This window comes from Sphaeramia orbicularis, chromosome 14, assembly GCF_902148855.1.
Source record: "Sphaeramia orbicularis chromosome 14, fSphaOr1.1, whole genome shotgun sequence".
Lineage (NCBI taxonomy): Eukaryota > Metazoa > Chordata > Actinopteri > Kurtiformes > Apogonidae > Sphaeramia > Sphaeramia orbicularis.
In genome coordinates, this window is record NC_043970.1 from 13,326,858 (window position 1) to 13,343,824 (window position 16,967).

At 35.7% G+C, this 16,967-nt stretch overlaps 1 protein-coding gene across 1 annotated transcript in view; it reads right to left on the bottom strand.

The window, feature by feature from the left end:
• gabrb2b (gamma-aminobutyric acid type A receptor subunit beta2b) overlaps window positions 1-16,967 on the bottom strand; it is a 147,539-nt gene that overhangs the window by 71,332 nt on the left and 59,240 nt on the right. The window contains exon 4 of the mRNA XM_030154627.1: window positions 1,240-1,460. Coding sequence (XP_030010487.1) covers window positions 1,240-1,460 — 221 coding nt within the window. The remainder of the gene's footprint in view (window positions 1-1,239; window positions 1,461-16,967) is intronic.

Here is a 16,967-nt window from a genome sequence, read left to right on the forward strand (position 1 = left end):
CATGGTGAAACTGAAATTAATTAACAGTAAAATGACATTGGGACTAATTTGTTCAATGCCAATCATACATCTGTACAGGTTTTATTGTATAGGCCTTTGTATTAATATTTTAAAACAAATTTCTGAAGCCATTACCCATAAAGTTTACAGTGTTTATCCAGGTAGATCCAGGCTCAGTAGTAGTGAGTATTTAAAGGGCTTGTATGTAGTAATGATATTTGAAAGGTTACTGCTTGTGCACATAGTTTGTATTATAGCCCTGTTAGCGTACGTCTGTTTTCTGTACAGTTTGTTTTGTCAATAGTGGCACTAAAAAATATATTTGGAATCGTCCAAACAAGGTCAGAACTGTCAGTTTAGTGGATCAACAAATGGTCAAATTAGCAAATATAATAACATCACATAATAACTTTATACCCTCGTAAGCCTCATCAAACTCACTCACTACTCCCTCTAGTGGTCACGTAAATCCTGAACCCACTGGTGTTAATATGTTCAGGTCAGATCTCTATAAACCAATACATTGTTGTGTTTGCCTATACTCAGAGCTCTTGGATATGAACACTCTCGATGCTTTCAGGTCGTATTTTAAAATTTTAAAAAACAAACACTACAGATCGCTCTTTTTTTTCTACTCCCTGATGGAGATCTTGTCCACCTATAGATGTTTTGGCATATTTAGGGTCACCATGTGTAATTGCTGGTCACCAGATGCATTTGCAGAGAGTTTATATTATAGCCCTGTTCGCTTAGTTGTGTTTTTACGGTTTGTGGTCAAGAGCTGCACTAAAGATCTGTTTGGAATAATTCACTACTCCCTCTAGCGGTTACATACAATCCCAGGCATATCTGGGGTAAATATATTCAGTCAACATCTCTTCAACCTATAACTCCAAAAATAATTTCTGATTTTTTTGTTCTGAACACTCTTGATGCTTTCAGGTCTTATTTTATTTCATTTTATTTTACTATTTTAACATAGAAATACTACATACGGCTCTTTTGAACCAGCATCTGTAACTTTTTTTTACAAATGTATACCATAACATGAATTGATCAAGGTATTACTAAAGCATAAGACCATTACAGAAAACAGAACTGCATTGGTATGACTAAAAACTTACCAGTTACTGCAGCTAAAAGTCTCCGTTCAAGATGGTGAAATACATTCTCCAGTGAATTTGCACATCTAAGTGAAATGATAATGCAAAGTGTTGTTTTACAAGATTAAAATCTCACCTTAGACCGTAGAGAACTGTCCCATCCGGGTGGAGTCGAATCATTCTATTTTTCACTGTCACTCCGTGGACAAACGATTTCTTGTCGTTGAGGAAGTAGGTGTCGGGAACCCAGAGCTGGTCAGCTACCCGGTTATCTAAGGTCAGATTGAGAGGGATCTCAGAGTAGGACAGCCTCTTGTCTCGCCAGGCCTGCTGGAAGTACATTGTCAATGTGTAGTCCTGTAAGGGCACAGACAGGGAGCAGAGATGGAGAGAGGGGGCGGCAGGGGAGGGGGTGGAAAGCAAAGAAAGCAAAGTGGAAGAAGAAGGATGAAGTGGGAGGAAAGCAGCAGGGAGAGGGAGTAGGAGAGCCAGGGATTACACAGAGGAAAGATGGAACAGAACAAGAAGAGAGGGTTACTCCAAAAAGCAACCATTTTACACAGCTGCAATGTCATTTTTTTTTCCCCACTGTGAGCTCTCAGATTAGACCAGACTAGGCTTCAATATTGGATGAAGTTCACTTAAAAGCAAATGGAACAGTAGCAGTACAGGCCAAAAACCTCTCTGTACAAAGCAATTGGGAATTCCTACTGTTCACAGAAACATGAGGTTAAGTCAGACTGTGTGAAAGAGTGTGTATGTGTCAGAGAGAGGACAAAAAGGGGAGACGGAGACACAGATGGTTTGGGTTTGGTGAGTATGTGTCAGTGTGGATCTGTTAATATATGATAAAGGAGTTCAACATATGTGGGTTTCTGGTCGGGTTGGTGCATTTGTGAGCGTGTTGCAATACACAAACAGAAGAGGGAGGGAAGGAGAGAGGCAGAGAGCAGGGGACCACATGTTCTAGACAAATGAAAATAACCTCCAGGCAACCCCAAAAATCTGTTTTACAAAATATTTTCTATATGCTCTATTTACTTTGACAGTAGCTGTCTTTCTGGGATTAAGTTTTGTTTGTGAAATGAGCTCATTGTACTGTACTTGCATAACAACTGCTGTTCGTCCCAGAACCAAAATGTAGAAGTATCCTCTTATATCACATCAGGAATATGTAGCCTTTGAGCCACTGTATATCCTCCTGAGACCCAGGAAAGTAGCTTTTTTATATTAAATAACTGCCTTGATTGCAAACAGCATGATACAACATAGGGCTGTGCAATTAATCGAAATTTGATTACAATTTCGATTATTACACGCAACGATTACAAAAATTATGTAATCGAGAAAAAACGATTATTAATTTTGAGTTGTTTAATTCACGCGCACGCAAGCTCCCATGAGCTGCTCTGCCCCGCCCCCCTCTAAGCTACTGCTGCCAGCTAGCCGGCAGGTCCACCCCAAGAGGACAGTTGTACCTAGCGACCTGGAGAAACGGCAAGAGAATCACAGCAGAAGTGCTTGGTAAACAAAAAAGGCAAGTCAAATTCAATTGTATGGAATCACTTTGGGTTTGATGAAGAAGACGAAGAGCAAAAACACAGCACGTGCACAAAGTGTTTCGTAGTTGTGTCCGCACCGACCGGTAACACAACAAACCTTTTTAACCATTTAAAGTTTAACCACCGCCACCTTTAGCATAATCTTATGAAAAACTAAAACACATAAAAACAACTCCGTTTACAACTTCGCCCGCAATGCAATCTTCAGTCTCCGAATCTCTTTACGCTGCAACTCCCGTATTAACCTAACCCTAACCCATATAACCCTAGCGTGCGTATTCTAGATGGCTGATGTATACAGAAGGCCTGAACTGAAACCTCACGGCACGCCACTAAATTTACTGTTTCATACTACATTGAACATACTGGAATTTATAATTTGCACTTTACGTGAGTTTTTTTTTTTTTTTTTTATTGCTCCAGTTCTATGGCAAGTCTATAGCAGTTTAATTACAGTGCACTATTTATTTACAAAAGGAAACATACTATAATTTACAGTATACTTATTGCATTCAAAGATTTTTTTGTTTCGTACAAAAGTGAACATACTTTGTTTTAGTGGTTAAAAGCTTTATTTATGTTTAAAGAGTATATTTTACATTGTTTTGCTAGAAAAAAAATAAACAACTTTAAGGTTAACAAATAATCGTTTTTAATAATCGTGATTTCAATTATTGCTAAAATAATCGTGATTATTTTTTTTTCCTATAATCGAGCAGCCCTAATACAACAGTTTTTTCAGATACATTTTTTTAACTAAAGCTGTCAAAGTCTGCATCGTTGGGTCTCAGGAGGATATGTCAGACATGACAGTGTGTTGGATGTAATATGCACATTCCCAGAAAAAGAATACTGAATGAACTCAATCTGAGAATGTATTTAATTTACAAAGGATATTAAACTCATAGGTGCTCTGTGGAAGGTTTTGACCGCTTTTGGAACGATGTTAAGAAAGTTGTGTTTGCTTCTGAATGGTGTACCTTACTCTTGCAATAGCGTACATGATGCAATGTACTGTCATCTCGGCAGAGCCATGTTAACTGCTCTGACTGACAGCTGAAGGCTGTACAGCTCCCCTGTCCGCCCAACAGAATAACAAATATCTTTATCATTGTGTTTTATGCCATTGCTTCAGCAAAGTGTCTGTGTAAAAGGAGGATTAAAGCATGGTTGGACAACTAAACGTGTGCAGCCACAAACAGATCACAGAGTTACTGAAATGAAATGATCTGAACTTATTTCAATCCTTGATTGTGCCAAAGCATGTTACACAAATTCCTGCACGTTATAGTGACTCTACATGCAACATTGTAGCACTAACAGACTTTATGAATCACTCAAAAGTAGATTTACATACCTCTGCCAGCAACAACCCACAGTGCAATGTTCTATTTAAAATAATCTAATTGCTCCAGTAATCCATATTTACACCTAAAAGTACACACAGATTTCTTTGGGAATCACTGCATTCTACATGAAAAATATAGTCTAGAATAGTGGTTCTCACATTGTCTGGCCTTGGGACCCAGTTTTAACCATGGTCATCAAGTCATAACCCAATAAAATATTTTTGCTTTTGAAAGAAAAAAGAAACAGTCTTGTAAACAAATGTTCAGTGTCATTGTGAGCTTTTTAAAGCAAAATATACTCATATGAATCAGATATTAAACATGAAAGTGAACATCACTGATTTTACTTTACTCTAACCCTAACTCTATAAAATAATTTACAAAAAGACTGTTTACACTGATTGTTAGGTGAAAGTAGTGAGGATTTGGTTTTAAATGACATTTGTTTGGCTGTTTTATTTCTGACAAGTTATAATGCGTACATACTTGGGTTTCTGTTCTATTTTATAGCCCATATTTGACACAAAGGGTCATATTCACTCTACATCTTGCCTGTAAACATATTTCACTCAAAATAAAATGTCACCATGTACCAATGTAATTATCAGCTGCTGCAGATTTTGACAAATATTTCAAAATAAAAGCCATAAATTAAAAAAAAAAATAAATAAATAAAAAAATCACACAATCCTTGATCCACTTTGGCACGAGAAAGCTGGGTCTAGACAATGTCCAGGAATTAATATAGACTGGACAATCAAAAGGCAAGATATAAACCTTTTTATACCGTAAAACTTTCATCTCAAACTCTGGAATATTGGGATTGGCAAGTACACTGCAAAAAACGCCTGTACAAAAATGAGAAAATTAAACTTATTATTGGGTTAAATGTCTTATTACAAGTAAAATTATCTGTCAGTGCAGTAAGAAAATTGCACTTGTCAAGTTTTCCTAAAATAAGAAAATATTATCTAAGGATTATAGAATGCTGAAATTCTTATTTAAACAGAATATACTTATTTCAAGTCCTCCTAGTAAGATTTTTTTATTTATTTTTTTAATCTATGGTATATTTATATGTATAAGCTCAATAGATATGTATCAGAAAAACTGCATAAAACAAGTAAAAATTTAGTTTTGGATTCTATTTAGTCAGAGTCCGAAGAAGTCAGTGCGAAGAGCAATCCTGGAAACCCGGATCCCAAAGTCAACTGTTTGATGTGTGTTAAGAAAACACTTGCGACTGATACCCTATAAGCTTCAGCTTCTGCAGGCTTTAAAGCGGGGTGACCGATATGGACATCTAAAATGATGTCCGAAATTTTTTTGGGGGACACCCTGTATTTTAGGAAAATCGAATATAAAGAGAAAGAATGCATGTGTCAATATACATCTAGACAATGTTATTAGTGTTACATACATTGTTGTATAATTTAAAATTTGAACTGATAGTAATGTAAGGCTCAGAAGTTAAAATAATTTATGTTGAAGGAATGTAAAATTTAACACTGGAATAAATTACAGGGAAGAAGTTAATTCATGTATTTGTTAAAAAATATATATTGACAGCGTTTACACAAATAACTATGTACATTTATGTTGTAGAATAATTATTTACACATATACACATTTAATTATTTTCATTTGTTGTATATAAGCAGCTAAAATAACCTGTTGAATGTGCCTTTTCTAAATCACTTACATTTACCAATCTAGGTACTGTTAGTTCCTGATTGGCTGGTTCGTTCATGTGAGATGATGTTTCAGGAAGTGTTGTGGCAGCAGTTACAGTACGTGAAAAGTAAAGCACTGTTGTAAGAAGAAATCCGTCTCCATCCTGCAGTCTCATGTTATAAAGAATGAACTATTAGCCATCAGTGAACCCTCACGTTACAGTAACATATGATGTATAATGTACGTTATAACAACAAAACACTACATTACACTATGACAACATATCATTAGTGGCATTTACACAAATGTCATTCTCTTCACTCATGTATATAATTACAAGAATTCAAAATGATTACATGCTTTTGCCAACAGATGTGAAAACACTGACTCCGAGATGCTCACGAAATGATCATGACTTTTAGTATGTGCTCAAAAGTGAAATATCAAATCATGGGACCAAGAAAAATGGGATTTTTGTGTTAACATTTTTTAGCTGTCCCTTATTTATCTACTAAAATTTATATAGAACAGTGGTTCTTAACCTGGGTTCGATCGAACCCTAGGGGTTCGGTGAGTAAGTCTCAGGGGTTCGGCGGAGGTCAAGACACACACTCAACTCATTAGTCGGGTGTGTGTCAGGCTAGGTCCGTGTATGTAAACAAACGGCTTTGGAGACTCTTTCTCTGATTGACATCCAATATACGCAGTGTATTGTTGTTGCTTATAGCACTACAACACATCCGGAAGTGTTTATAATCTCTTCCACTTGTCTGACGATGAATTATTTGAGTATTTTCCACATCGTTATTATGACTTTTGCTACTTCCTGTTAACCACGGAGGCAGCCATGTGTAGCGTTTGTTTACATTTTTCGGTCACCGCACTGGTCAGTTACAATCATGTGATGACCGACGCACCGTCGCGGATGGAGAAATCGTATTACGCTAAAGCAATAATCTATAAATAAATAAAACAACAATCACAAAAATACTGAAGGAGTATAATGAGAACTTTTTTTGGATACACTACATGGAATTATCTTTTTTTTAATGTCAAAATTATGTGGTTCGGAAAGTTCGGAGCGAGATGAAATGAAAACCGGGTTGACCTGACGGCCTACATATGATTCGTGATGACACGCCCCGTTTGATGTTAATGCATGGTTTATTTTGTGCACCAGTAAAACATATACCTGTGTCTTGAATTTGAAAAAAGTCATATTTTATTTTTTAATAATGAAGGGTTCGGTGAACGCGCATATGAAACTGGTGGGGTTCAGTACCTCCAACAAGGTTAAGAACCACTGATATAGAACCTTCATCCAACTACAGCCTCCCAGCAGTGTTTCCGGGAGGCGCCCTATTGTCAGAAGGCCCATTAGTCAGGAAAGGGTTAGATTTATCAACTAAACCCAAGCAAATTTTTTGACTAAACAGGCCTTCTGACAATAAGGTGGGCACTGTGTTTCCACAAAAGGGAAAACTGGCTTCTAAAATATGAACTGTGACTAAATGCAGCGTTAAAATTATTCTAAAAGACAAATAAATACAAAAGTCAGAACACATACAGTAGATTAATAATTTAAAGACTAACTGTGGAACTTTGATTACTCACAGTCAAATTCCCTGACGGTAAATCTAGGACACCTTAAAACAGTCAACCCAGCAGTCAGATGCTCATGTAGCTCACTGAAGTATAAGAAGCCTACCAATCATCCATGAAAAACTTAAATAAACTTGCTGTCTCAGGGAACTTTTTGTCATGACTGGCACATCCACTTCCTGGCAAAGAGGCTGAACATGCATTTTTGAATATGCCCGTCGGCTACAGATCTGACATCCCGCAGCACCTTGGGAATCGGAGTCTTGGATATTGACTGGGTAGAGGCAGGGAAACTGAAGCAGCTTGTCTAAGTGAACTTTGTGTTTGACTTAAATGGGTTTTGTCATGTTGTTGTTTGTAGCTTTTCCTGGTCGGGGACAAATAAAAGTTTTGAGTTTTTCCAAAGATGATATATAGTCGCACTTATAATATTCAACGCTGCAAACCGAAACTGAACTTGAAAGAGAAAAATCTAAATCAGATCAAATATGGAAAAGGATTTGGGTAAATCCAGGGGCGAACACTCTGTGGGACTGGTTTAAGTCTGAGTTTTGACACATTTATTTTCATTTACAAAAGAAACACAATGATGTTTTAAGATGTGCGAAACATAAAACGTGGATTCCATTGTAGAAATATAGAAATTGCTGGAATGAATTGGGAAAAAAATAACAAGAAATAACTAAGCCCCACTGTTTGAGCAGTTTTATACTTATACCAACGAATCTGTGGCTGCACGTGGTGCCTTCACAACACTTCTATCCCTGGTTGATGGTTATGTAACGGTTCACACTCTGCTCTTTCTGGAATGCTGCGCTCCACAGCACGTGTGGCTGAAGAGATGCTTGTTGCAGTGCAGTCGTCCTAAACTATTTCCTCTGTTCTTATCAGGACATAACATCAAACAGGAGGCTTTACTGTCATGTATTAAACATCAGGGCTTCTGGGCCTGTCTTTCTAGTGGGCCTGCAGACACACATATACTGTACACACACATCCTTATCATCTTCTCTGTCAGAAATGTGGACTTGAAAATGGTATCTCCACAACACCTCAGTACATCACTGTACTGAATGATGACATGGAAGTCACACAACATATTTCAGAAGATAGAAGATGAGATCTGTGTATGAGCCTGTAGATTATATTAATATAATTATAACTAATAATCATTCACACATTTCATACATCATATCACATCATATCATATATCGTATCTTATCTGATTTTATCTTATCCTTTTTTACCTGACCTTACCTTAACTTATCTTATCTTACCTTATCTTATCTTGTCTTAACTTATCTTATTTTACCTCACCTTAACTTATCTTGTCTTGTCTTACCTTACTTGACCTTATCTTATCTTATCTTACGTTATTTTACCTTACCTTATCTTGTCTTAACTTATCTTATTTTACCTTACCTTAACTTATCTTATCTTGTCTTACCTTACTTGACCTTATCTTATCTTAACTTGACTTATCTTATTTTACCTTACTTTATCTATTCTTGTCTTAACTTACCTTATTTTACCTTACCTTAACTTATCTTGTCTTATCTTACCTTATCTTAACTTATCTTATTTTATCTTACCTTACCTTAACTTATCTTACCTTACTTTACCTTATCTTATCTTATCTTATCTTATCTTATCTTGTCTTGTCTTGTCTTATCTTATCTTATGCTTCAGGTATCCACGATTTCCTTTTATTTTCAATGAACTGACAAATTTTAATATTTAGTTTAGTTTATTTAATTTATTTTTGGTTGTGAAACAACAATCAGTACAGTACAGGGTTCACCAATGCGACAGCAAAATAAAAGAAAAAAATAATATAAAATCCCCCCCCAAAAAAACAAAAAACAAAAACAAAACAAAACAAACAAAAAACAAAACAAAAAAAAGAAACATGAATCTTGGTGTTGTGACCAAAAAAGGAACAGGCTGATGCTAAAAGCTTATTTGGCCTACCCTTTGAATCATTATCAACATTTATTACATAAAGCAGTCCTTTTTAAATTAATAGTAGAGTAAAGGAAAGGATTTAGTTTTGGTGTTGGCTTTGCATGGATTATGAAGAATTTATATCAGATGAATAAGGCAGAAATGTATGACATCAAATGTGATTTATAACACTGTGAACCATGACATATAACATGACTAAAGACTGAGCTGACAATAGACTGACTACTTGTTTTAATGGTATTTTTCTTTTCTTTTTACCCATTAATACTAGAAATGCCAGCAGGTCAAGTTCATCCATGGTTCTTTTTCAGTTATGCATTATTCTGTTTTGATAAAATGATGATGATTTTGATAAATTTTTTTATTAAGCTGCTGAAGAAAGTTCATTTCCTCCACAGTATCAATGAAGTTAATCAGTATATGCAGATACTTTTCTACTAATACGAGTGTTCACTATCATTTTAGACTGATTTATGCCAATGTCTGTACAAGCTGATCAATGAACTTGAAGACACATTGATGAAAAAAAAAAAAAGAAAAGAAGATGAGTTAAACACAGACATGAGGACAGTCCTTAGTGAAGAGAATGACTAAATACAATGACAGAAGACATTTCTGTTGATTAGAAAGTGATACGTATGAAGGTAGATTTGGCTGATACAGTAATTTATGACACTTTAGGTGTTTATCAGGTTCATCTGAGTCTGAATTAACTTTAGGGCAGTGGTTCCCAACCTTTTTTAGCTTGTGACCCCATTTTAACATCAAAAATTTCTGGAGACCCCAGACATACAAATCGGATATTTTTTTTTTTTTTTTTTTTTTTGCTAGAATTAATTTGTTTTGATCATGTAATAGTTTGCTATAAAATGTTGCAAATAAACATTAATTTTAGATGACATTTAGTCTATATAATGTATATTATTATGGACAGAAGCAGAAAAGCCAGGTGTAAATTACTGCACAAAGTGAGAATTTTATTTTCCTTGGTCAGGATATGTACAGTCAGTCCAGCTTGGATTTACAAGGCTGACAATTAATACTGAACAAACAATAAAACTATGAGTTATGAAAGAGCTGCAGCATCTGAAACCGACCACAATGAACATTTGAAAGATAAACAGTACCACAGTGCTTCAGTTTCAGCTTCAGAGTTTGTCATGTCTTTTTTGGATTGTGACTGTCTCTCTCAACTTACCATATATTTGTTGTTAGTAGGTTGTTATTTTTTTGTTGTTTTTTTTTTTTTTATCAATTACTAGAAATTTCAGGTGACCCCATTTTAATTCCAGGCGACCCCATGTGGGGTCCCAACCCCAAGGCTGAAAAACACTGCTTTAGGGGTAAAGATAACAAAGACAAAAACTAGCAAAAATAAGAAAACAATATACTGTATATCAAAAAATAATTTCAAAAAAATAATTTCCACCACTAGTTGTAGGCTGTTAGTTTTACAGGGTGTCCCATAAGTCTCCATACATAGGAAAAATAAACGTTTCTTGACATAAACCATTTTTATTTATATAATATGCTCTATATGACTGCCATTTGTCGGGAACACATTTCAATGCGTGTCTGCTGAAGAACTATAAAGAAGAAATACAAAGAAATACATGTTAGAACCATACAGGGGTTGGACAAAATAATGGAAACACCTTGACCTCAAGATGATAATGCCCCAATCCATACAGCTAGAATTGTTAAAGAATGGCATGAGGAACATTCTAATGAAGTTGAGCATCTCGTATGGCCGGCACAGTCCCCAGACCTCAACATTATTGAGCATTTATGGTCAGTTTTAGAGATTCAAGTAAGACGTTGATTTCCACCGCCATCATCTCTAAAAGAGTTGGAGGGTATTCTAATTGAAGAATGGCTTAAAATTCCTTTGGAAACAATTCACAAGTTGTATGAATCAATACCTCAGAGAATTGAGGCTGTAAATGGCGCAAAAGGCGGACCTACACCATATTAAATTATATTTTGTTGATTTTTTAAGGTGTTTCCATGATTTTGTCCAACCCCTGTATATGTATGGAATGTATTATGTCTCCTATATATGGAGACTTATGGGACACCCTGTATTTTTTAATATCTTTATTATCTGTGGTTAGCAAAAGCTTTCCAATGTTGTACAATCTATTTTAATGTGTAACAGCTGGGATTAAATAACAAGAGTCATGATCTTGTGAAATACATCACTTGTAGCCCTCGCATGCTAATAAGCTTCATTTGTAGAAGCCTTCTGTCATTTTGGCACATGCACAATTCTACCAAAGACAGAGTTTCCTGTTTCTGAAAGGGAAATACTTTTAAACTGCACAAATTGAGGAAACCCAGACAGTCATGGTGATAGAAATACACTGATATGTGATATGGGGTGTGGACTTAATAAACCCGTTGAATGATGCCATCGCCATCCCCGACTGCCTGTTATTGAAGACCCAACGGCTTGAGGAAAGAGTTTTCCGTGTGAGGCAGGCCCCGTGGAGGTGCCACAGTGGCTAGTTTACTATGAACATAAAGCTCTCCACAAAGACAGAGACGGCGTGCTTCTCTCTTTCTGTCTCCGTGGGAGGAAGAGGTTGTAAATCACTGGAGTAAGTGCGGCAGCTGGGTGCATGTAAATGCAAGGGAGGCTGTCATAACAACAGTCATAATGACCATCAGTACATAAAAGTTGGAGAGAGAAATAGAAACAGAAGCAGCCTGAGAGTGATGCAGGAAGAATGATGCTGGATTTATGAGTGTACAATATGCCACACTGCCAAACTGCCAAGGAGAGGATAATACAAAGTGATTATTATATTCTCACAATTGAAACTACTCAGTTGCTAGAGTATTTGAAGATCCATTATAGCTAATAACCAATTCCACAGCATGCTTCCCACAGTGTTATCTGTCTTCGTTTTGATTATTTGGGACTTGTTAAACTGCTTATTTATAGACTCTTACAAAGAAAGAACATAGAAGTAAAAATATACAAGTTGCGTATAACATCTAATGAGTGAAGTGCCAAAATCTGTGTTCTGTGAATTTACCTATGAAACCATCATGTTTGATTATGATTTTCTTTTATTTAAAACTTCAATACACATAAGGACAGGTCTCATGTGAGATTCACTTGAGCTGAAAGCAAAAGAATCAAAGCAGTCAAAAAAGAAAACCATTAAACTTTCAATCAAAACTGAATCTTTGAAGTCCCAAATGGGATAATAATACTGTCTAAATAAACAACACTGTGCTCACACCTGGTTGAAATGATGTCGTATTGTGAGGTTAAAGATAGCATTATACAGGGGTTGGACAAAATAATGGAAACACCTTCACCTCAAGATGGTAATGCCCCAATCCATACAGCTAGAATTGTTAAAGAATGGCATGAGGAACATTCTAATGAAGTTGAGCATCTCGTATGGCCGGCACAGTCCCCAGACCTCAACATTATTGAGCATTTATGGTCAGTTTTAGAGATTCAAGTAAGACGTCGATTTCCACCGCCATCGTCTCTAAAAGAGTTGGAGGGTATTCTAACTGAAGAATGGCTTAAAATTCCTTTGGAAACAATTCACAAGTTGTATGAATCAATACCTCGGAGAATTGAGGCTGTAATTGCCGCAAAAGGCGGACCTACACCATATTAAATTATATTTTGTTGATTTTTTAAGGTGTTTCCATTATTTTGTCCAACCCCTGTATATTGATTGGATGTAGACTGGACAGTGATTCAGCTACATGTTAAAATGAGAAACAACATGTTCCTTTTCAGATGAAGTATAAATCATGCATTTTGCAATTTTTAATCATATTTCATGGTAAAGTGTAGCGTTAGAGAGTGGGGACAGGTTACAAATGCTATTTTTTCAGTGTTCTAGGTAGTTTTTTATTAATGTTTTCAATTTTATATTTTAAATTTGCACTAGTTCAATGTGCATGACACTTTGCTTAATAATGAAATGCATTTTACAGTTGATTTTCATGCACATTTATACATTTAATGTCCTGGGAATGGAAATGGCATCCATTCGGTGGAATGGCCCACATCTATTTTAAGTCTTTTATTAAACTGTTAAAAGTATAATGCCTCCAGAGTAAAAGCAGTGAAACCCTTGAGTCACTAATGTATATAAATAATAAAATAAATGTACAGAAACCAGAACCAGGTCTTCGAGTAATAACACTTTATCTTATACATTGAAAATATGAGCTAGCCTATCAAGCACTTTTGTGATTTGTTTTCCAATTCCAAAATAGTAAACCAGTGTTATAAATCTTTTTTTTTTTCCTGACAAACACCTTCACTATCTATTGTAGCAAATAGTTTCCACTAACTACTCCGTAAAATGACTTTATATGCTGCGCTTGATGAAGTTTACTTTTTCTTGGAGTCCATAAGCTAGTGTTTAGCGTTAGCTCATCTTTAGCCACCGTTGTTCTGTCACCCTTCCAAACACTTCAGAAAAATAATGTGAAAGCAGGCAACTTCGAAGGAACAGTTTAGAAACCAACGGAAAACATCACAGTTTCTTCAAATACTACTCAGTTTTTAGTCTTTCTGAACAAAGAGAAAAAGGTATATAGGTCTGATCAAGCTGTAACACACGGACACATTTCATGTTTAAGAGTATCTTATATGCATGTATTATACATAGTTGAGAAGGTATTTATTTGCACTGTAACATTATGTATAACAAAATTTGGGGGGATAAAATTTTTAGGTGAAAAATACTAAATTACTGCTCGGTAACACGTGGCCTTGAAATGGACATACATTTTTTAAGCTTTACGCAAACATTCAAAACATGCGATTCTTGGCAGAAATTGATATCAGATAGGACAAAACCTTTTAGATATGATGTTCAGCTATGATGAAAATAAATTTTGGAGTAAATATTGAAAAGTCTGGTAACATGTGGACAGGTTGCCATAGTAACACATGAACGACTCTTTACCATTGTACGTATCACCCAAAATATTGACTTATTTTGTAAAACAACAGACCAGATATAATCACAATACTTTATTTAATGTATTTAATACTAACAGTGTTATTTACAACTTGTGCTGGTCCATACTGATATAGGTAAATTACAAAAAAAGAGTAATTTCTCGGTAACAGTTCACAGATAGTCTTTTTAAATGTGACAGATTGAATAAATTTTCACATTTTTTAGATATAAATTTTAACATTAAATTTGAGCTTTATCTTTGTGTTTGAGGCATGGCTATGGTGTAAAAAGTGCAATCGATAAAATCAGTTGTAACTTTTTTTCTACAAGTGGTGTTTTAAAAAGGATAACAGTTCCGTAAAATAGAGATCTTTAGCTAAAAAATGAGCCCACTTGATAAATGACGTGTACAAATTTACTTTTTTATGTTGATGTTCACTTTCGGACCCATATGTTTTACTTAAACACTCTGCTAAGTGGATGCCACAAATATTGTCTTATTGAAATGACCTCAGATTTGTTTTTGTTTTGGACTTTTTTTTTTTTCAGTTTGCAAAACTGAACTCTGAAACTGAATATATATTTTACTGATGGATACACCCTGAATATGGAAACCTGACTACAAATGACCTCTTTTCCTGCCCATGTTAGATAGGCTACAGTAAGGGCTCAGTGTTCCTGACTTCAATATAAAATCTGTGACATGGCCCAGCCCACGCTCTATAATCCACTTCCAGATGATGTGTTGCCATAAGTATTGTTGCGAACTCGGAACTTGAAAGTGTGCATTTTACAGCCAGGGTCAGTGAGTGGGTAGATTTCCTCAGACTGAGGCAAATATTCCAGTCGATGCTACTGTATATTCTTGGTCAGTCAGTACTTCAGGCAGGCAAAGAGTGTAAAATCTCATACTGACATTTGATACCATGGGTGTTGTAGTTTAGAGTTATGGTACAGTCTAATGTGATTTAACTGCCAGTGAGGCTCATGGATGCCAGAAGTGGTTTCAAGTAACTGTCATATACCGCTCACATGGTCACATGCTTTGCAGCGCTATCAATTGGACTGGAAGGTGTTCATCGGCAGCTATTTACGTCCATGTAAGTAATGCGTAAATCACTCTGAATGAACTTGTGCAGAAATGAAAACAACTGGATGTCAAAACAAAAGAAGGATGCTCCAGCTGCCCACTTTGACCCCATCAACCTCACTCATCCTCCAAGCGGCCCTGTCCACTAAACCTTCACATTTCATCCCCACCCACACACCACATGGCTTCCTCTTGGACTGAGAATAGCATGAAAAGCAAACATTACGCTCATTTAGACACATTTGTCTTTTTTTTTTCTTTTTTTTTTCCAGACCTTTTATAATATGAATTTGAGTTTTATGAAGATTTACATAAAGAGATGAGTGGGGCAATGTACATTAGACTAATCAACAAATTATAAAAACTTTATTTTATTTCAAAATTGTCTTCTTATTATTATTATTGCTATTATTAGTGCATGTGAGAATGAATGTGAGGGGCAGCCATCCTCTGTATATACAGGTACTATGAATATGTTATCACAAAGTATATGTTAATATATATGAAATGTAATGTTTTGTCTGGAAAAAGTTGAATGACCCATTTTTCATTGACATTTTGGTTCCAAAAGTTTGCCTTCTCTTAGTTGATGAAGTGCATTTTGGCTCCTTGAAGCTAATCCTATTCAAATAAAAATGTAACCCAAAAAAACATCTGTTTTTCCACAGTATGGAATATGTGAAATAGATGTGTAGTATACGTCAAGTAAGCAAACAGACTGATTTGCAGTTAGTTAGCAATTCAATGAAGGTTTACTAGGACAAGTAAGTCAACCTCAGTTAAAAAAAAAAAAAAATAATAATAATAATAATAATACTTCCCTTAATGTAAGGCTGGGCATTTTTTCCATCATCATTTACTGAAAATATTACAGCATTATGACAATATCTACATGAAGTAAACACACATCTACATTTTCCTGCGCATTCGGCTGCAATTGTTTCTTTGCCAAGGCTTCTGGCCTAATTTGCCCTATTGAACTTTTATAATGAATCAATAATCAATCAGTTTTCACAGTAATACAAACATCTGTATAAATCAACTCACTGCACAACAGACTGATGGTAATTATTATTATTTCTTCAGCAGTGGTAGAAAATCCACTTACGCAAACTCTTCATGTTAATGTGGATCGAAATCAAATGCTGTATTATCTCTAGCATCACAATTGTTTTTTAAATGTGTAAAACCCCAGTGATATCCTAGTGATCACTAATTCATTAGTCTTTCCATTCTTATGCCCCTGAATCACTTCCCTTAAGGTGAAAAACTTCGAAGATGACTCCATCATGAACACAGTCCACTTGTTTACATAACAAACCAAAACCTCACTCGGGCCTTTTTGGAAATTTTGTCACAAAGCGCATTGTGGGAATGGCGACCAAGCAAAAGAGGTTTCTCACTGATTTGGCAAGAAAACAAGCCAGATCACTACAATGTAAAATTCTACAGTCCACCAGCATTTTAAAGAATGAATATAGTTGGTGGATGGAGGTAAAGGCCGCATTTGGGTTCAGCACTCACCAAGAGACAGAGAAATTGCTGCTGTGTGGAATTTCCATCCCCACAATGCACTTCGCAGCAACATTTTCGAAAAGGCCCTAGTGATGTTTCGGTTTGTTATGTAAAGAAGCAGACTGTATTTATGATGGAGTCATCTACGAAGTTGTTCA